Source organism: Ranitomeya variabilis, chromosome 6 (assembly GCF_051348905.1).
Source record: "Ranitomeya variabilis isolate aRanVar5 chromosome 6, aRanVar5.hap1, whole genome shotgun sequence".
Taxonomy (NCBI): Eukaryota; Metazoa; Chordata; class Amphibia; order Anura; family Dendrobatidae; genus Ranitomeya; species Ranitomeya variabilis.
Genome location: NC_135237.1, coordinates 506,552,395 through 506,575,028, shown reverse-complemented (window position 1 = coordinate 506,575,028; position 22,634 = coordinate 506,552,395). Strand labels below are relative to the sequence as shown.

The following is a 22,634-nucleotide window of genomic DNA, read 5'->3' as shown; positions in this document are numbered from 1 at the left end:
GTGTCAGAATTGGGGTTTTGATTAGTAGAAGGTTTATTACTGGAATCTACAGAATTCTCACATATATTATGAGCTGAGAATTGTCGATGTCTCATACCACATACTCATGACATCTCATTACTTGTCATTAGTGTCGAGCTCCTGACCTGTGCTTAGGATAATGGCTATTATTAGCTTTGCCTATATAGCACATTATCTGCAATTGGCCATTTCTGCGGGCGCTCAGTTGCTTTTATGCTATTCTCGCCTTACCGTGGTCCTTTCATTGAATTCAATCTGCAGTATCCTCTGGCGGCATTAAATATGGATGAGCTTGTGAGTGTATGGACTCCAGTTTACCAGTAATTATACTTTCTATCTACAGTCATGGCCGAAAGTGTTGTCACCTTTGAAATTGTTCTAGAAAATGAAGAATTTCTCCCAGAAAATTATTGCAATTCCACATGTTTTGTCATACACATGATTATTTCCTTTGTGTGTATTGGAACACCAAAAAAAAAAAAAAACAGAACGAAAAACAAATTGGCTATAATTGAACACACTACCCCAAAAATGAACAGGACAAAGTTGATGGCACCTTTCCAAAATTGTGGATAAACAATTTTGTTTCAAGCATGTGATGCTTGTTCAAACTCACGTGTGTCAAGTAATAGGGTGGACAATATGAAAATTGTGCCTGAAACCAGATAAAAAGGAGAGACGTTGACTCAGTCTTTGCATTGTGTGTCTGTATCTGCCACACTAAGCATGGAGAACAAAAAGAGAACGGTCCGAGGACGTGAGAACCAAAATTGTTGAAAAATACCAACAAATCTTAAGGTCACAAGTCCATCTCCAGAGATCTTGATGTTCCTTTGTATACGGTGCACAAAATAATCAAGAAGTTTACAACTTATGGCATTGTATCTAATCTTCCTGGATGGTGGATGGCAGAGAAAAATTGATGAGTGGTTGCAAGGCAAGATAGTCCATATGGTGGATAAGCGTCCCCAATCAGTTTCCCCAAAAAATTTCAAGCAGTCCTGCAGGCTCATTGTGCATCAGTGTCAGCTCAAACTATCCATCAACATTTGAATGAAATGCTCTGGCAGGAGATCCAGGATAAAAAAGCTAGACTGCAGTTTGCCAAAATGTACTTGAGTAAAAGAAAATCCTGCTTTGAAAACGTATTGTCTGTTGACACAAAACTGATTGATGCCTACAAAGAAAGGAATACACTACCTACAGTCAAATATGGTGGAGGTTCAAAGATGTTTTGGGGTTGTTTTACCACTTCTGGGCACCTTGATTGTGTGTGTGTAAGGCATCATGAAATCTGAAGTTTACCAAGGCATTTTGGGTCGCAATGTAGTGCCCAGTGTTAGAAAGCTGGGTTTGTGTCCTAGGTCATGGGTCTTCTAACAGGACAATGACCCCATACATACTTCAATAAGCAACCAGAAATGGCTGGAAAAAAGCACTGGAGAGTTCTCAAGTGACCAGCAATGAATACTGATCTAAATACCATTGAAAACCTTAGAGTAATCTTAAAATTGCCGTTAGGAGAAGGAGCCTTTAAATATGAGAGTCTGGAGCAGTTTGGAAAAGTAAAGCGGTCCAAAATTCGAGTTGAGGGGTGTAAGAAGCTTGTTAATGGTTATGAGATGTGATTGATTGCAGTTATTTATTCCAAATTGTGTGCAACCAAATATTAAGTGGAGGGTGCCAACATTTGTGTCCGGCCCATTTTAGGGGTTTTGTGTGAAACTTTTTCCAACTTGGCTTTTTTTTTCTTTCTGTGTATTGGGACAATGCAAAAAAAGGAAATAAACATATGTATAACAAAACATGTGTAAATGCAATAATTTTCTGGGAAAAATACTTAATTTTCTGGAACAGTTCTAACACTCTTGGCCTTGACTGTATTTATAATAAATCTATATCAGTACGATGGCATGTCCGTTCATTTATGTTGTAGTGCTGCCTAAAATGCTGACGTATCTATCTGTGTGTTTATGCAAAGTGACCCTGTAATGTTCAACATGTCCTGTATGTGAAAAAAACAAGAGGAACTTGGCTCCTGATTTTTTTTTATGCTTACAAATCTGTTTCTTGTCTTGCACCACTGCTTGGGTTTCGTGGGGCTTGAAACCAGACTGGCATGTGACTGCAGCAGCCAATCACTGGCATGCTGTACTAATTAAAAAATCAGTGGAGGGCAATCTCTTTAACAAGGACCCATCACTTGTGAGAAATATGGATTTTTCTAGTCTCCTTCTTTTTCTTCTGTTCTCCTGAATCCTATGTTGTTTTTCTTTGGTTCCAGCGCCTCTCTATTTCTGAGATGAAGTTCTTTCTTCCCTGTATATAAATCTAGTCTTGTTAGCCAATTGGGCATAATCCTCCCCCAGAATATATGATGATGCCCACTTAACTAACAAGAATACATCGGGAAGAGAGGTACATATCTCAGGAACGGAAAAGCACGGGAGCAGAAGAAAAACAGCGCAGGATTCAGGAGAACGACAGCATTTACAGTGTGAAACAAAGTACCATACTTATGGCAAGTGACCGCTAGCTAAGCACCAAATTTACGGACACTGGTCATATTCAGTTCCCTTCTATTACCTGTGTATGATAGTTTCTCTATAGGTAGGCTTTGTGAAAGGGTCGCTGCACGGATAATGTGATCTTTCATCCATCTGTCAGGCAGAGGTTGGCCGTTTTCCATGTTATCGCTCCGTATCTCTGGAGTACAAGGGACATAAAGCATTATAGTAATGAGATTTGGCTGCACATATTCTGACTTTTCTGTATAAAGCCACTTTCACATTTTAAGAAGAATTTGTGAATTCTCAGGTTTTATTCTCTCTTCCTTTCAAACTGCTCCGCAGGCAGAGAGAGTAGCCCTGAAAAAAGGATTGAAGATGAAATGTGGACTTTTCTCGTTCTGAAGCAGCGATAAAAGCTGATGTATAGCGTGTCAAGTTCCTGAGCTGCACAATCACCGAGCTCCGCATATATTAAGACTTTTTTTTAAAGCTCTTGAGACTTCACTTCTTGACATTTTTTTTTTCACTTTTGTCATCAAATCTTTTCATGATGTTCTGAAGTCCAAGATAGCATATCAAAGCTGAAGCCACTGGCTGACAACAGACTATTGCCTTGGGTACATGGATATGTGCTTTTTCTTCTGTATTGACCCTTACTACTGAAGCACAGGCTGCCATTTCTAGAGGTTAAAACCTGCAAGTATGGTATTTATCTGCTGCCTCTCCATAATTATTTGAGGAAAAACAGTGACCATTTTTAATTTTACCAAGCAAGGCCATCAACATGCCCTTTTATCAATTATATTGATTGACGCTGGAAATATAATTATTTTTCAAGCAAGCCAGAAAACATACTATGTCCTTATGGATTGTTTGTGCAACAATAGAAAGCGGAGATAAAACTCTCCTGCCAGTAGTAAAAATGTAGTAGAAAACCTTGAAAGTGCAAATGCAGTTTTTATCAACGTGTTTCGAAGCTAACCTGCTTCTTCATCAGGGTAAACCACAGAATCTGTTATCTGGATTGTTACTGGATTTCACAGAATCCATGATCAACTACATGTCAGACCTCACCTGTGTGCGTATAACTTGAGTCGGCTAACCATTTCCCAACCGCCCACTGTCTTTAGATGACGGGCATAAGTGTTTCGAGTCCACATCAACTTATTCAGATGTTGCTGCATCGACGCTTCTGCAATTTTGTCTTCTCAGGTCACTGTTCTTTCAACTAATTTGGCATAAATCGTAAGTAGAAGGGAATTTAAGAAACATGATAATATATTTTATCATGGAAATCTCCTTTCTCACCTAATGGGCCTCTATAATATCACCAAATAGACCACTTTTACCTAATGGGCCAATCTCCTCTAATAGGCCAGTTATATCCCAGATATATCTCACCTGCTTGCCAGTGGAAAACCGGCATTCATCTGAAAATACAACTGAAATCCAACTTTTTTAAAACAATGCTGCCAACTCATGGAGAAACTGGTTACACCTAACTATGGAGGAAAGAGGAGAGTAAGAATAAGTGCTTAGAAAAAAAGCATGATAGAGAGGCAGAGTCTTCCAGATGCAAAGATGGTCATAGGTTTACCAATCTATGGACAATTGCATCTAAAAACTGTAGAATCTTTTCATAAAAATGTTTCTCATTGTAAAATTGCTAAGACTTTGAATATCCCACCATTTACAGAAATCCATGTGCACAAGGGAGAGGGCAGACAGTCAATATTGGAATCTCGTGATCTACAGGTCCTCAGGCAACACAGGCATGATTTTGTCATTCAAACCACAGCATGGGCTCAGGAATGCTTCTCTTAAGGTACCGTCACATTAAGCGACGCTGCAGCGATATAGACAACGATGCCGATCGCTGCAGCGTCGCTGTTTCGTCGTTGTGTGGTCCCTGGAGAGCTGTCACACAGACAGCTCTCCAGCGACCAACGATGCCGAAGTCCCCGGGTAACCAGGGTAAACATCGGGTTACTAAGCGCAGGGCCGCGCTTAGTAACCCGATGTTTACTCTGGTTACCAGTGTAAATGTAAAAAAACCAAACACTACATACTTACATTCCGGTGCCTGTCGGGTCCCCCGGCGTCCGCTTCCCTGCACTGTGTAAGCGCCGGCCCTAAAGCAGAGCGGTGACGTCACCGCTGTGCTTTGCTTTACGGCCGGCACTGACACATTCAGTGCAGGAAGCTCTGAACAGCAGCGCGGACGCCGGGGGACGTGACACACATCAGAAGGTGAGTATGTAGTGTTTTTTTTTTTACTTTTACAATGGTAACCAGGGTAAATATCGGGTTACTAAGCGCGGCCCTGCGCTTAGTAACCCGATATTTACCCTGGTTACCATTGTAAAACATTGCTGGCATCGTTGCTTTTGCTGTCAAACACAACGATACACGACGATCTGACGACCAAATAAAGTTCTGGACTTTAAGCTCCGACCAACGATATCACAGCAGGATCCAGATCGCTGCTGCGTGTCAAACACAACGATATCGCTATCCAGGACGCTGCAACGTCACGGATCGCTATCGTTATCGTTGGAAAGTTGGTCAGTGTGAAGGTACCTTTATTTAAAATGAACTGAGGCAAAAATGGAAAACTGTTCTGTGGTCATATGAATCAAAAGATGAAATTCTTTATATAAACCACGGAAGTCTCATCCTGTGGACTCCGGAGGAGAAGGGACCATCCAGCTGATCAGCACACGGTCCAAAGGCCTGTATCTCTGATGCTATGGGGGTGCGTTAGTACATATTTCTTGGGCAGGTTAACCATCTTGAAGGGTACTATCATTGCTGAGCATTATCTAGATTCCTTCGAACAACATATGCTCCCATCCAGGTAATGTCTATTTCAGGGAAGGCCTTGCATATTTCAGCAAGACAATACTAAACCACTTACTCCATCCATCACAACATCATGGCTTCTCGGAAGAAGAGTTCAGGTGATGAAATGGCCTCCTGTAGTCAAGACCTTTCACCAATAGAAAACATTTGCCACAGTATGAAGCGAAAAATCTGGCAAAGGAGACCCAGGACTGTGGAGTAGCAAGAATCCTACATCAGACCAGAATGGGAGAACTTTCTTCTCCTAAAACTTCAGCAATTGGTCGGCTCACTTCTCAGACGTCTCCAGACTTTTGTAAAAAGAGAGGACGATACGCAATGGTAGACAAGGCCCAGGCCCAACTTTTTTGACATGTATTGCTGCCATCAATTTTTTTCAATTGGAAGAGAAAAATGTCCAACGTTCACCTTCTGATCTGTGCTCTAAGTTCTGTGAATAAAATATAGTATGAGATTTCCAAATCCTTGCATTCTTATTTTTAGAACATTTTGCACAAGTCCTACATTTTTGGAGTTGTATGAAAAAAATAAGTCAGCTGTAGTTACCCCCTCGCACTCCAGCATCGGTTCTCCACGACTGTGGACGTTTTTTGCTGGATCGGGGACACCACGTGACCACCTCAGCCAATGGGCTCAGCTGTGATGCCAATGTTGATGTGGAGCTGATGTTGTTATATGTGATTGTTTATATTTGTTTTATGCCCTGTCATTGGAGAGACACCTAAGCCGAGTGTGTACAGGCTGTTCTTAGTGTCACATAAGTGGCAAAATAAGAATGAAATAGAAAATAGTTTTGATACAGACTGAGTGCCCATTATATATGTGAAGAAATGCACAGGTCGTCATTGAAATGCATGTCTGTATACAGCTAAGGCAGGTTATCCAGGTTTACAGAGAGATTTGTTGTTCATATGCATAAATGTATAAGAATAATTGGAGATGATTCCCACATGGTGGGAGAAAATCAAATAGGTAGCCGTGGAGGGAGCTTCATGTCGAATTTATATTCATACAAGTTTGCAGTGAATTGCAAAAAGAACGTGACCAGCCACATGGAACATTAAATTTTTATCGAGTTGAGTAGAGATTAATAACCTTTAAGGTGTGTATTACAGATTCCAATTTTAATATGTTTGTTTAATCAATCCCTTAATTTGTGAATCCATTTAATTTTGACAAAAGTTTGTAAGATATCCCCTATCCTCCACATCCCTGGTAACCCTACTACTCAGACCTTCACCGATCCCAAGAATTGGGTGTAAATAGAGAAGTGGTCGACCATCCTTCCTCTGCTCCATTCATTTGATATCGCACCTCCGGAGTTTAGCCGAGCTCAGCGTGTGGCTGGTGTTCGCATTCGCACTAAGAAAGCAAGGCGCATGATCGATCACCACTCCATTCACATGGTGCCCTTCAGTATCCCGGCTCTCAGGATCAGTGGGCTCTCAGCGGTGGAACATTCAATGATCAGGTACTTTATTCCCTTTCCACGAATGGAGCATAACTTTCAAAGCTGGTACAACCTCTTTAGGTGCAAGTGATCAGTGTTGTAACATCAGAAGGGATCAGCAGACCTGCTATTGAATCCGTATGCTTTCTGTGCACGCTCCTGTCTCCTGAGCGGCACAGATCTTAGGGATCTGTTGATCGATCAGTGGTGGTCGCAGAACTTGGACCCTATCTGTCTCAAGGGAATGCAAGGATAAAAAACTTTTTTGCAAATGTTTAGTTGTTCTGTAAAGCAGAAGCTATTTGCATAAGAAATGTAAAAATAAGATATAGAATAAAATGAAAAAATAGTAGTAATAATAAGTGTCTCTCCTGAATTCATTCCTATTCCTCCCAAAGCTTGATGTCAGCAGATGTCTGACATAATAAACCAGACATCCAGGAGGATGTCTTCTCTTATGATGTCTGTTGCACACAATAATGGGGCACAGGTGTCTTGTACAGTGTGCATGATGTCTGCCCTGCACACGTCACCAAGCTCCTGAACAGGAGTATTTCATCCTCCATTGTTCCTTTGTCTCCTCCTCAACAATGAGACAGAGTAGATTAAGCCAGTATAATCCTAGTGTCACCTGGACGGCTTTCAGTTGCAGTATGTGTGAAAGTTGGACCAAAGATTTTTTTCGTTTTGTCAAGGGCTTGTTGCTACAATGAAAAGCTGTCTGCGTAAGGAGATTTTAGGTCTCCAGTGGAAATGTCATTAGTTGTAAAGAAATATATAGTAGCAGTGACACATGGGGCTTTAAATGGATTGTCTCCCCTTTAGGCTGTGTGCACACGATGCGGATTTAGTGCGGACCCGCAGCGGATTTTTCAGCACAGAAATGCTGCAGTTCCGCAAATTGATTTACAGTACAATATAAATCAATAGAAAAAAAAAATGCTGTGCTAATGGTGCGGAAAAATCCGCATGAAATCCGCTACGGATCAAAAGAAGTAGCATGCTTCTTCTTTTGTGCGGAACTGCAGCGTTTGACCCCTTCCATTATAGAAATCCGCAGGGGTAAAAAATACTGAAAATCCGCACAAAATCTGCATCAGTTCCGCAAAAAAAAGGCAGAAAATCCGCACTTGCGTTTTCTGCCAGGAGATGCAGATTTTGTGCAGAAAATTCTGCACCCCAATCCGCAACGTGTGCACATAGCCTAAGTACGGTACTTGTTCAGACAAGCAGCTTTGCAATCTTCCTCTTAATAAAAATCCTCAGTGTTCACAAGAATGGAGGGATTTTTAATGTTATTGTTTACTGTTCATTGCCTAGGTTACCGACCACTTCTGCAAGTCTGTCAAAGGTGGCTTTTCTCCTTTGCTAGTAGCGCAACACTTGCAAGCACTTTCCAACAGAGCATGTAAGCGTTGTTCTGAACAGGGCTGTGGAGTCGGTCGTGGAAATTGAGGAGTCCCGAGTCGGAGGTTTGGCTTACTGACTCCACAGCCCTGGTTCTAATCGCTGGATCTGGCCATCTTCAGTCGCCCAGCTCTCTTCTGATGCGGCTGCAGCAAAGGCCCTTGATGGCAGCATCCGGGAACCCCGCTTTCAGGAGTGCACTGCCCTCCGACACACAGGAAGTCAGGAGGTGGAGGCGCTCTTAAAAAAAAAGAAACAGAAAATATGACAGACAGCCCCTTTAACCAATAGCTTGTGTCTGGTAGTAAAATATTCTAGAGATGCTTCCCAGTCTGTCTACTTTCACAGATGCTAGTCAATTTGGTGATGATACGACAGTAATTACTGCTTTTAACCCCTTAGTGACAGAGCCAATTTGATACTTAATGACCGAGCCAATTTTTACAATTCTGACCACTGTCACTTTATGAGGTTATAACTCTGGAACGCTTTAACGGATCCCGCTGATTCTGAGATTGTTTTTTCGTGACATATTGTACTTCAAGTTAGTGGTAACATTTCTTCGATATTACTTGCGATTATTTATGAAAAAAACGGAAATATGGCGAAAATTTTTAAAATTTTGCAATTTTCAAACTTTGTATTTTTATGCCCTTAAATCAGAGAGATATGTCACGAAAAATAGTTAATAAATAACATTTCCCACATGTCCACTTTACATCAGCACAATTTTGGAAACAAAATTTTTTTTTGTTAGGGAGTTATAAGGGTTAAAAGTTGACCAGCAATTTCTCATTTTTACAACACCATGTTTTTTTTAGGGACCACATCACCTTTGAAGTCATTTTGAGGGGTCTATATGATAGAAAATAACCAAGTGTGACACCATTCTAAAAACTGCACCCCTCAAGCTGCTCAAAACCACATTCAAGAAGTTTATTAACCCTTTACGTACTTCACAGGAACTGAAACAATGCGGAAGAAAAAAATGAACATTTAACTTTTTTTTGCAAACATTTTACTTCAGAACCATTTTTTTTAATTTTCACAAGTGTAAAAACAGAAATTTAACCACAAATTTTGTTGTGCAATTTCTCCTGAGTACGCCAATACCCCATATGTGGAGGTAAACCACTGTTTGGGCGCACCGCAGAGCTTGGAAGTGAAGGAGCGCCGTTTGACTGTTTCAATGCAGAATTGGCTGGAATTGAGATCGGACGCCATGTCGCGTTTGGAGAGCCCCTAATGTGCCTAAACAGTGGAAACCCCCCACAAGTGATACCATTTTGGAAACTAGACCCCTTAAGGAACTTATCTAGATGTGTGGTGAGCACTTTGAACCCCCAAGTGCTTCACAGAAGTTTATAACGTAGAGCCGTGAAAATAAAAAATCGCATTTTTTCTACAAAAATGATCTTTTTGCCCCCAAATTTTTATTTTCACAAGGGTAACAGGAGAAATTAGACCACAAAAGTTGTTGTGCAATTTCTCCTGAGTACGTCGATACCCCATATGTGGGGGTAAACCACTGTTTGGGCGCACCGCAGAGCTTGGAAGAGAAGGAGTGTCGTTTTACTTTTTCAATGTAGAATTGGCTGGAATTGAGATCGGACGCCATGTCACGTTTGGAGAGCCCCTGATGTGCCTAAACCGTGGAAACCCCCCACAAATGACACCATTTTGGAAACTAGACCCTTTAAGGAACTTATCTAGATGTGTGGTGAGCACTTTAAACCCCGAGGTGCTTCACAGAAGTTTATAACGTAGAGCCGTGAAAATAAAAAAATCGCATTTTTTCTACAAAAATGATCTTTTTGCCTCCAAATTTTTATTTTACCAAGGGTAACAGGAGAAAATGGACCCCAGAAGTTGTTGTACAATTTGTCCTGAGTACGCCGACACCCCATATGTGGGGGTAAACCACTGTTTGGGCGCATGGCTGAGCTCGGAAGCAAAGGAGCGCCATTTGACTTTTCAATGCAAAATTGACTGGAATTGAGATCGGACGCCATGTCGCGTTTGGAGAGCCCCTGATGTGCCTAAACAGTAGAAACCCCCCCAAAGTGACCCCATTTTGGAAACTAGACCCCCCATGGAACTTATCTAGATGTGTAGTGAGAACTTTGAATGCCCAAGTGCATCACAGAAGTTTATAATGCAGAGTCGTGAAAATAAAAAATATATTTTTTTTAACAAAAAAGATTTTTTAGCCCCCAAGTTTTTATTTTCACAAGGGTAACAAGAGAAATTGGACACCAATATTTGTTCTCCAATTTGTCCTGAGTATGCTGGTACCCCATATGTGGGGGTAAACCACTGTTTGGGCACACGGCAGAGCTCGGAAGAGAAGGAGCGCCATTTTGGAATTCAGACTTTGATAGAATTGTCTGTGGGTGTTATGTTGCGTTTGCAGAGCCCCTGATGTACCTAAACAGTAGAAACCCCCCACAAGTGACCAAATTTTGGAAACTAGACCCCCTAAGGAACTTATCTAGATATGTGGGGAGAACTTTGAATGCTCAAGTGCTTCACAGAAGTTTATAATGCAGAGTAGTGAAAATAAAAAAATATTTTTTTTCCCACAAAAAAGATTTTTAGCCCCCAAGTTTTTATTTTCACAAGGGTAACAGGAGAAATTGGACCCCAAAAGTTGTTGTCCAATTTATCCCGAGTACGCTGATGCCCCATATGTGGGGGTAAACCACTGTTTGGGCGCACGGCAGAGCTCAGAAGGGATGGAGCACCATTTGACTTTTTTAGCGCAAAATTGTCTGTCGTGTTTGGAGACCCCCTGATGTACCTAAACAGTGGAAACCCCCCAATTCTAACTCCAACCCTAACTCCAACACACCCCTAACCCTAATCTCAACCCGATCCATAATCCTAATCACAACCCTAACGATAATCACAACCCTAACCCCAAAACAGCCCTAATCTCAACTCTAACCATAATCCTAATCAAAACCCTAAATCCAACACACCCCTAACCCTAATCTCAACCCTAACCTCAAACCTAACCCTAATCCCAATACACCCCTAATCCCAACCCTAACCTTAACCCTAATCCCAACCATAATCCCAAACGTAACCCTAATCCCAACCGTAACCCTAATACCAACCCTAATCCAAACCCTAACCCTAATCCCAACTCTATCCCTAACTTTAGCCCCAACCCTAACCCTAATTTTAGCCCCAACCCTAGCCCTAACCCTAACTTTAGTCCCAATCCTAACCCTAAATTTAACCCTAACCCTAGCCCTAACTTTAGCCCTAACCCTAAGGCTACTTTCACACTTGCGTCGTGTGGCATCCGTCACAATCCGTCATTTTGGTCAAAAAACGGATCCTGCAAATGTGCCCACAGGATGCCTTTTTTGCCCATAGACTTGTATTACCGACGGATGGCCACACGTCGCGTCCATCGTGCACTGGATCCGTTGTGTTTTGGCGGACCATCGTCACAAAAAAAGTTCAATGTAACCTTTTTTTTTGTACGTCGCGTCCGCCATTTCCGCGCATGTGTGGCCGTAACTCTGCCCCCTCCTCCCCAAGACATAGACAGGTCAGCGGATGCGTTGAAAAACTGCTGTACCACTAGTTTGTTTCTTGGATTTTTCCTGCATTTTGTACATTTTATTTATATGATTGAATTGTCTTTTGATATTTATGTAATAAACTGAGCATTTTTATAATGATTTTTGAGATTCTATGTTTACTCCATTGTTTTGTTGTGTTGGATCCACTGCCCACGTTGTGCACAATTTTCACAACGTGTGTCGGTACGTCGGGCTGACGCATTGCGACGCAATGAAGCCTAAGGCTACTTTCACACTAGCGTCGTACTCGGCCCATCGCAGTGTGTCGGGCCGACGTACCGACGCTAGCGTTGTAAGCGCCGCACAACGGGTGCAGAGGATGCTGTTTTTTTCAACGCATCCGCTGCCCCATTGTGAGGTGCGGGGGCGGAGATCCGGCCGCGCATGCGCGGTCGGAAATGGCGGACACGTCGCACAAAAAAAAGTTACATGTAGCGTTTTTTTGTGCCGATGGTCCGCCAAAGCACGACGCATCCGTCGCACGACGGATGCGACGTGTGGCAATCCGTCGCAATGTGTCGCTAATGCAAGTCAATAAGGAAAAAAACGCATCCTGCAAGCACTTTTGCAGGATGCGTTTTTTCTCCAACGACGCATTGCGACGGAAGCCAAAAAACGCTAGTGTGAAAGTAGCCTAACCCTAATTTTAGCCCCAACTCGTCTCTCCTGCCGGCCGGCAGATGGCAGCAGATGGCGGGCGCACTGCGCATGCGCCCGCCATTTTCTTTGCAGAGGAAGAAGCCGGCCGGCAAGAGGAGACGCAGGAGGACCCGGGGACACCGAGTGAGTATGATAGGGTCCCCGAATCCCCCTATTTCTCTGTCCTCTGATGTACGATCACATCAGAGGACAGAGAATTACAGATCGCTTTCTTTCTTTTTTTTTTTTGCGGTCGCCGGTAAACAGTTAATTACCGGCGATCGCAAAACAGGGGTCGGTAAAAACCGACCCCGATCATGTTCTTTGGGGTCTCGGCTACCCCCGGCAGCCGAGACCCCAAAGATCTTCCGGGTGCCGGGCGGCGGGCGCACTGCGCATGCGCCCGCCATTTTTTTCCCAGAAAAAAGATGGCGGCGCCCATCGGGAGCCACGAGGAGCACCGGGGGAGATAGGTCAGTATTGGGGGCCATCGGGGACACTATTTCTCTGTCTTCCGATGTGCGATCACATCGGAGGACAGAGAAATTAAATGGCAAATCGCATTTTTTTTTTTTTTTTTTGCGACCGCTGGTAAACGGTTAATTACCGGCAATCGCAACTCGGGGGTCGGTAAAAACCCCCCGAATCATGTTCTCTGGGGTCTCGGCTACCCTCGGCAACCGAGACCCCAGAGAAAATCCGACTCTGGGGGGCGCTATTCACTTTTTCCACAGCGCCGTTAATTAACGGCGCTGTGGTTTAAGTACCCTTAGCGGCCGCCATTAAAAGGCGTATCGGCGGTCGTTAAGGGATTAATAATAATAATAATAATAATAATAATCTTTATTTATATAGCGCCAACATATTCCGCAGCGCTTTACAGTTTAACAGTTTCAAACACAACAGTCATAGGTAACAATATTAACAATACAGTAATAAAGCAAAATGAGACAAAATAAGACGACCCTGCTCGTGAGAGCTTACAATCTACAATGAGGTGGGGAGATACAAAGCACAGGTGTGTATTTACAATGATGTATTTACAATGATGGTCCAGCCATCTTCAGGGGGTGGGGGGTAGATGGAGATAGTGAATGGGCTACACACACACAAACATAAAATGACTGATTAGGGAACGTGATAGGCCGCTCTGAACAAATGAGTTTTGAGCAAGCGCCTAAAACTATGCAAGTTGTGGATGGTCCTAATATCTTGGGGTAGAGCATTCCAGAGGATTGGAGCAGCACGGGAGAGAAGTCTTGGAGTCGGGAGTGGGAGGTACGGATTAGTGCAGAGGTTAGACGAAAGTCGTTTGCAGAGCGCAGCGGTCGGCTAGGCCGATAGACAGAAATGAGGGAGGAGATGTAAGGGGGTGCCGCACTGTGGAGAGCTTTGTGGGTGAGAACAAGTACTTTGAATTGTATCCTGTAATGAATGGGCAGCCAGTGTAACGACTGGCGAAGAGCGGACACGTCCGAGTAACGATTAGCCAGATGGACGACCCTGGCTTTTCACTGCAGTAAAACATCACAGTCACACCGATGAGCATTTTACTGCCAAATGTTGTCTGTTTCTATTGAGCTTTCTATTAACAATTACAGGGCATTTCACTTTTTTAATAACAATAATCGGAGATGTATCTTTCCTTATCTTTGCTCTTAGCTTGTCATATCCTGAGATATATTGCAAAAAAAGACCAGTTTTGGAAAAAGAAAAAAAACAACATTGATTCTGTGATACTCTGTCAGAAGATGTTTATACTATAGGTGTAAATGTGGACATCAGTGGTTGTGATGGAGAATTTTGTTTCACATTTAGGTGTTTTATAGAAGCCGACAACTAATATTCATTATGGCCACAACTACAGCTTTTAGCTTTGCTGGAATCCTATTCAGATCAGCCTAGTTTTTTGGGGCGACACAATCTATATAACTAGCCAGAAATTCCTAAACTGATAAAGGGCAAATGGTGTGTGGATGGGTCCCTGGTCATAATTGATTAAACGGCTGGTTAGGTACCAATAAATGGCAATAGCGTGAGTTGTATGGGAGAAAGCCAACGTCAACAATGCAATAGTTTTCCATAGTTACTGTAGGTCCAGATAAAGATGTGAAACATAATATTAAAACAGAAGGCTTGTATCAACCGGATCATCCCCTCTGGCGATTAACAAAGCCAGTGTGTCATCTGACAAATGACCATACAGACAAAATAGTTCTCAGCGAATGTTATGGTGGGAGTGCAGATTGACGTATGGCACATAAAGACCCCCGATCCGCTGTAACTGAAGGGTGCACACAACATAAAACACATCTAGCCTGCTCCCAGCAATGAAACCATGGATCTGGCCAGTAACAGAGTGTCATTGGTGTCGCTGTGCGTGTCTCCGACCTCTCGTAGAGATGAAGTGAAGCAGTAGGTGCCCAGATTTATCGACCATATTTTCTTGAGTAATTCTTAATGAGACTATAAAATTCCACGGACTGTGACAAGACCGAGCGAGGGTTGTAAATGCAGCTGAACTGTGTCCTGATTGATTCCTCATGTCAGAATTGCTTCTTATAAAAGAACACGGAGCCTTATAGGGAATAATTATGCATCTATGAAAAATGTGAAGATGTTACACAATGTAACATTGTGATGAATTGTGTTATGGCTGACACCATGTCTGTGCCGCATGCAGAGCACATTAGAGGCGCCGGAACGCTATACTAGTTTGTATTTGAGACATTTTATTTATTTTACTCATTTATATAGTGACATCGATTTCCAAAGCGCTTTACAGATATCATCACAGTCCCCAGTGGGACTCACAATCTAAATTCCCTATCATTATGTTCTTGGAGAGTGGGAGGAAAGCGGAGAACCCAAAAGGAAACCCAAACACCGGGAGAACATACAGTACAAACTCCTTGCAGATGTTGTTCTTGGTGGGATTTGAATTCAGGACACAATTGTTGCAAAGTTAAAGTGCTAACCACTGAGTCATCTTGCTGCCCATCGAGCGAAAAATTTAATTGTTTTTAAAGAAAGGAGCAGTGGAGTGATCTGCCATAGCTTGATACACATGCGTGATGCCAGTCGGCCGAGCACCCATTCAGTCATCAGCTATCTCTCCCGACTTGCCTATACACAAGAATGCTTGGCTGAACGTCCACTTGTTTTCTATAGCTACCTTCCCCGAAAACACCAGGATCGGAAGTTAAAATTTCAACTTCTTGATCCCGATCATTCCCAATATTCTGTTTCATTGGAGAGGTTGGTGTCCCCATAAACCTCAGATGATTACCACATTTAGTACATTTTTATCTAATGTGTTTGATGGTCTTTAGTCATCTACCTAGCCCAGGGTTGGGTGATTTCTTATAGATACATGTATGGGGCAAATTATTATTTTTTATTTTATGATTTCATTTCTATTCTTTATCAAAAGATGTATAAAATCAATTTAAACGGGTTTTTTTAAATTATATTTTGAGGGGGAACCTGCTGATTCATGCGGCCCAAACCATGGTTGCAGCCAGGTATACGTTTCTCTGATACACTCTGGTGGGGGAGACCTGTCCATAACGCGAAGAGCTGCAGGGAGAAGCTGGTCCGGGACTTCAAACTACATTTTTTCTTAAACGTTAGAGTGTTTCCGAAATGTGTACCTAGCTTTAGTTGTGCAATCTGAGTCTGATTCATGCAGATCATGCTTTGGGCAACATCAATCAGCTGATGGGGTCCCGTTAATCGGATTGTTTGGTAATTTTGTATATTTGCCATATCCTTAGGATTAGTCACCAATATCAGATTGCTGGGGGTGCAACACCTGACACCCCCTTCGATCCGCTGTTCCCAGTAACGGCCGCTGCTGGATCTGGTCCTTTGCGGAGTGGAACAGCACAGCGCCATCCACTATATAGTGGCCACGGCCTGAACTGCAGATCCAGCCCCATTTGAATGATTGGGGTTGGATCTGGAGTACCCGACTGTTACCACTATATAGTGGATGGCACTGTGCTGTTCCGCTCCACAACTGATCCCATCCAGCACCGAAACTTGGTAATTGTAGTGAATAGTGAAAAACATAGAAGGTATTTTCTCATAATGTTCTCCAATATGGTGGGATAATCCATCAGTGTCTAATAAGTGGGAAGCTTTACTTTAGTTCTGGTTTGCTCCTCTTTTTCTAGAGATTGTGTCATCAATCATCATGATCCGACTATTCTTTCTCTGGAAAAATCCAATGTGGAAGGATTGCTCAATGCTTTCCTGGGACCCTGAGGCGGTTGGCGGATATCGGTGGTCTCACCTTGATGATCAAACATTGCTGGAATGACAATGATGTCTTATAATACATGTATAGTCGGGGCATCCAGCATGTCTAGCCTTGGTACGCCAGCACAATCGTGATACACATTGTACAATATTAATCTTAATTTGCATTTTTTTTTTTTTGCTGATTTTTGTTTTCATAGCACGTATCCGAATACCGGCACATGGCATGTGGTAGTGGTGACCTGTAAATAATGCTCCGGGTGTTACTTAGAGAAACGTTTGCCTGGGTTCATTAATCACACAGAATGCTTTTTCCTTTTGATGGTCCAGACAGCAGCTTCATGAAGCAATTATTTATGTCCAGAAGCTCTGTGGCAAAAAGCTCCGATCAATATAATATAGCGCCTTCAGGCAGCTTTCTTTAAAATAAATAGCACCCTGCTGGATACCTGAAATCTACTCGCTCCATGACGGTGATATCCAGAGTGGCCTCTGAATAATTGAACAACTCGTAAGAGATGGTGGTACAGAATAGGCAGCGCAGGAGGAGATCGGGGACGGTATACATCTACATCCAGGACAGTCAGAAAATTGGTTCTGTGCTCGAGTCATATATGGTTTAATTCTTGAGGACCTCATTTACATGGGGTGATGAGGCACAAATCGGACCCGATCATTCTACTATTAGCTATCACAGTGCTAAAAAGATTTTGTTAAGACTAAAACAAGGGGAAAAAAATCCCATCCTTGCATGATAAACGCCTGCTATTCCTATGATAAAGCCGAGTTCTTATTCACAAGCTGCTGTTGCCGCCATAACATTGATCAGATCAGGGAAATGACCTCTAATCCTCAGCAATAACACATGATTATTATCGTGGGCTGACATGTTTTTGATCGTAGCAACAAGAAAATGTCCTCATGTAATGTGTTGGATGATGTGAGGTCACTAGGTGTTATCTCATTAGCAATTCCAAAGATGGTGGACGTGAAAGCTGCCTATGTTCTCAGTGTCCTCTACGTCCTTTCCTTTACAAGGCGGATTTCTAAACCAGCTTTGGGGCCCCCGTAATGAGCTAGAGTGGAGGGCCACACTGTTAAAGGAACCCAGGCGCTTTAGACTAAAGTTGTCTGAATCCACCAATATCGGTGATATCACCCAACAGTCTTGGTATGGTGGCCCCGCATCTTGCCCTCTGACAGATGATATTAGGAGAAAGGGATCAGAAAAAGTTTTCTGTGATAAGCGATTGTTCCTGTGTATAGGAGAGTCATGATAGATGGGTGTCAGACGAACGCTCATGCATTCGGCAATCGGCTATCCAATGTGTATGTCGGCCAGAACAGTAGCTCCTGTCCTGTGAACCCGCCCTATCCAAGTATTACAAGGAATAAGTAAAAGTGTTTGTTATTAGACAATAATATCAATGATAACTTATTCTTAATGGGAATGAGTCAGTAGTCGACCCACAGCTTCTACTGGTTTCTTACTGCCTGTGGCTCCAGTAAGCAATAATTTGCCCTACAAATTTCTGGCTTGAGTTCCCTACTCTACACAACATAAAATATCTTTGGGACCTGCACCCTCAGCGATCATCTGCGATTGGGAGGGAAGGTTGGTAGTAAGACTCACTGCAGCAGGATAAATGAAGCATTACACTGTGCCCATTCAAATCGGTGAGTTGTATGTTTAATACAGGACAGGACTGGTCCTCCAGAGTGGGAGATACTCTTTGTACTGAATAGTGGATGCCACTTTATTAGCTCAGTATTTCCTTATAATGCATATGAAAATGGGTTGTCTAAATTGAACAGCCCCTTTAGACGGGGAAAAGGTATTAAAAGATCCTCTGCATTTGATCATGTTAAAATCATGGGTTACTAAAATACAACCCTATGGTGCATCAAAGCTTTTACTTCCAAAAAAGTGATGTGCAAGCTTTGAAAAGTCACAACATTTTGGTGCAACTTGAAAGTACAGACATTTTTTTCATCTATTGGAGTTTTTATACCAATTTTTCCCGAGCTTTGTTGAAATGGGCAGAGCCTCGATTAAGACGGGAGTCTCTCCATTCCTGGGTCTCTCCGTTCCTGGGTCTCTCCGTTCCTGGGTCTCTCCGTTCCCTGGGTCTCTCCGTTCCCTGGGTCTCTCCGTTCCTGGGTCTCTCCGTTCCTGGGTCTCTCCGTTCCTGGGTCTCTCCGTTCCCTGGGTCTCTCCGTTCCCTGGGTCTCTCCGTTCCCTGGGCCTCTCCGTTCCTGGGCATCTCCGTTCCTGGGTCTCTCCGTTCCTGGGTCTCTCCGTTCCTGGGTCTCAACGTTCCTGGGTCTCAACGTTCCTGGGTCTCTCAGTTCCTGGGTCTCTCAGTTCCTGGGTCTCTCAGTTCCTGGGTCTCTCAGTTCCTGGGTCTCTCAGTTCCTGGGTCTCTCAGTTCCTGGGTCTCTCAGTTCCTGGGTCTCTCAGTTCCTGGGTCTCTCAGTTCCTGGGTCTCTCAGTTCCTGGGTCTCTCAGTTCCTTGGTCTCTCCGTTCCTGGGTCTCTCCGTTCCTGGGTCTCTCCATTTCTTCAGTCGGCACTTATGGTTTTGGCGCTCATTATCTATTATTCTTCTGATAAAGGGTTTGCCTGCTATATTTGGGTATCTTGGCTTGATCCATTTCTTCATATTCATGATACACTGGTATTCTTACATGTGTTACATGAGGATCTATCATTGTGTATTTCTGTAGTACTCAGTAATACTTTCAGAGTTTGGTTCTAATTGTTTTTAATCCTGGAGTTAGTGTGTCAAAGTATTACTTTTTCATTTATAGTTGTTCACCTGTTTCTGTATTCCATCTTTCTCTTTTTTTTTTTTTTTTTCATTCGTGTGGCAGTTTACACTGGAAGCATACTATTTCTTATTTATTTTGGCTGTGCGTCTTTATAGTTTTTGTAAAAGTCACAACATTTTGGTTTAACTCCATGAATGAGGAGGGTCCGACTCCTGCACACCCTCTCATAAAATCCAGTGAGAAAATCCTGTGTCTTGATGACTTGGGAGGAGGCCTATGTGTTCTCTTTGGAAAACAAGGATGGGGTGGCCTTTCTACTCCACTACTTGAATCTTGACTATATAAATTACAGTATGTGTCCTAATTTATGTCGGTGGCTTTTCTACTCTACTACTTGAATCTTGACTATATAAATTACAGTATGTGTCCTAATTTATGTCCACTGTATTCCTTTGCTAACCAAAAACGTGTTCTCTAATTCCGCCAACAGTTGAAGAATTTAAGCTTTGAAGAGCTGCAGATGAGACTAAAAGCTCTGGACCCCATGATGGAGCGAGAGATAGAAGAACTGCGGCAGAGGTACACGGCAAAGAGGCAGCCCATTCTTGATGCAATGGATGCTAAGAAGCGAAGGCAACAAAACTTCTGATAAGGATCAAGTCTCCTTTTAACAAATGGACATAAGCAATTTCTAGGAACTCCAGAAATAAAACCTGTGGTCACATTACAGAGATGTTTTCCCCAACGAAGCAGTGGTTGAGTAAATTCGTGTAACTTTCTCCATCCTTGCAAAGAACATTGCTTTCTTCCTCTTTTCTCGTTATCCGCGTGAAAAGGTCCTGAGAATTACGCCTTTAGGTCTTACAGACGACTCTATCCCCATCCTCCACTTGCTTTGTCACTGAACTAGTTTCCCCTCCAGTTCTTTTAACTAGCGTTATCTACCCTAGTCTTTGCATGTCGTATTGTAGAGGAGTGGGAAGACCTTTACATCTGGAGCAGCAGCCAGCATAGTCTTTTAATATTCCTTCATATCAAGAGTTTTCAGGGACGTATGTTCGCACCTTGGTAATTATTCTTTTGCCTTAACGTTACAACATATCTATTTATTTCTGCGTGTTACATTTGAGTGTTTCGGACATTAGTGACCAAACGTGTTCTGTGCTTTTTGTTGTTTTGTGGTTTTTTCTGTTTGTGTTGCATTACGAGACTGAATTCTAAACCTAATGTATGTCTACTTCACAGGATCGCTCCATGGGGGTACGGAAAAATGCTTACTTTCCCAAGAAATTTAATTTGCCCATTACAGTTAGTTTGTGGGTTCCAAATGCTAAATTAAGATTTGATGCAGAAATGCTACTAGTCAGTGTAATTGTCTGCGGGGACCATAAATTTAGCTCACTCACCCCCACACCTTGGTGTACTGTACCTAAAGAAGCAGCAGGAATCCTGAATACAAAAGAGGCGGTAATCGTAGGTCTGCAACAAGTCCATGTTTTAGTGCTTTTTTTTAATCTTTATATAATATAAGGGTTTTCATGTCTAATGTGTCAGATCACTTCTGTCTTCGCATCAGAAAAGCTTTAATTTTGGCCACTCAGCATTTTTCACTCTCTCTAAGGCTGGGCTCACATTGTTAGGGCAGTCTGTTAGACGGACTGTGTTACACCGTGGCATAACGCGGTGTAACGCAGTCCGTTAATGCTGCCAATAATCTCTATTTCGGGCGCATCGCTAGTGCACGCCCAAAATGGGCGTGCGCTAGCGATGTGCCATCATTGAGTGACGGATCCTGGGACGTGGGCTTCAGCGTTTCCGGGTCCGTCACCGCTAGCGCAGAAAGAGCATCTGCTAGCTCTATCTGCGCTGGTGCGATGGCATGTCGGCACTCGCGTTAACGCAGCCCGTTTAACGCATGTGTTGGAATGGGCTGCTGTTAATGCAATGTGAACCTAGCCTAAGATTTAGGCTCAATCTTGAAAACCCTTTAACCCCTTTCTGACCTCGGACGGGATAGTACGTCCGAGGTCAGAAGCCCCTCTTTGATGCGGGCTCCAGCGGTGAGCCCGCATCAAAGCCGGGTCATGTCAGCTGTTTTGAACAGCTGACATGTGCCCGTAATAGGCGCGGGCAGAATCGCGATCTGCCTGCGCCTATTAACTAGTTAAATGCCGCTGTCAAACGCAGACAGCGGCATTTAACCGGCGCTTCCGGCCGGGCGGCCGGAAATGAGCGCATCGCCGACCCCGTCACATGATCGGAGGTCGGCGATGCTTGTACATTGTAACCATAGAGGTCCTTGAGACCTCTATGGTTACTGATCCACGGTAGCTGTGAGCGCCCCCCTGTGGTCGGCGCTCACAGCACACCTGATTTTCTGCTACATAGCAGCCAACATAAGATCACTGCTATGTAGCAGAGGCGATCAAGTTGTGCCAGCTTCTAGCCTCCTATGGAGGCTATTGAAGCATGGCAAAAGTAAAAAAAAAAAAATGTGGAAAAAAAAATATATATATAAGTTTAAATCACCCCCCTTTCGCCCCATTCAAAATAAATCAATTAAAAAAAAATCAAATCTACACATATTTGGTATCGCTGCGTTTAGAATCGCCCGATCTATCAATAAAAAAAAGCATTAACCTGATCGCTAAACAGCGTAGCGAAAAAAAATTCGAAACGCCAGAATTACGTTTTTTTTGGTCGCCGTGACATTGCATTAAAATGCAATAACGGGCGATCAAAAGAACGTATCTGCACCGAAATGGTATCATTAAAAACGCCAGCTCGTCACACAAAAAATAAGCCCTCAACCGACCCCAGATCATGAAAAATGGAAACGCTACGGATATCGGAAAATGGCGCAATTTTTATTTTTTTTTTTTCTTAGCAAAGTTTGGAATTTTTTTTCACCACTTAGATAAAAGAGAACCTAGTCATGTTAGGTGTCTATGAACTCGTAATGACCTGCAGAATCATAATGGCAGGTCAGTTTTAGCATTTAGTGAACCTAGCAAAAAAGCAAAACAAAAAACAAGTGTGGGATTGCACTTTTTTGGCAATTTCACCGCACTTGGAATTTTTTTCCCGTTTTCCTCATATGGACGGAGAAATAAAA

General features: G+C 42.9%; 1 protein-coding gene across 2 annotated transcripts in view; it reads left to right on the top strand.

Annotated features, from left to right (window-relative positions):
- Nucleotides 1-22,026, top strand: part of STK3 (serine/threonine kinase 3) — a 252,731-nt gene extending 230,705 nt beyond the window's left edge. Inside the window, exons 11-12 of one of the 2 annotated variants that reach the window (XR_013217065.1) lie at nucleotides 20,010-21,163; nucleotides 21,214-22,026. Coding sequence is in view for 1 of the 2 variants with exons in the window: in XM_077270873.1 (XP_077126988.1) it covers nucleotides 20,010-20,168 (159 nt within the window). In the remaining variant the exon portion in view is untranslated. Of the gene's footprint in view, nucleotides 1-20,009 lie in introns of both variants that reach the window. The other variant, XM_077270873.1, reaches the window with a different exon arrangement.
- Nucleotides 22,027-22,634: the final 608 nt, after the last annotated feature.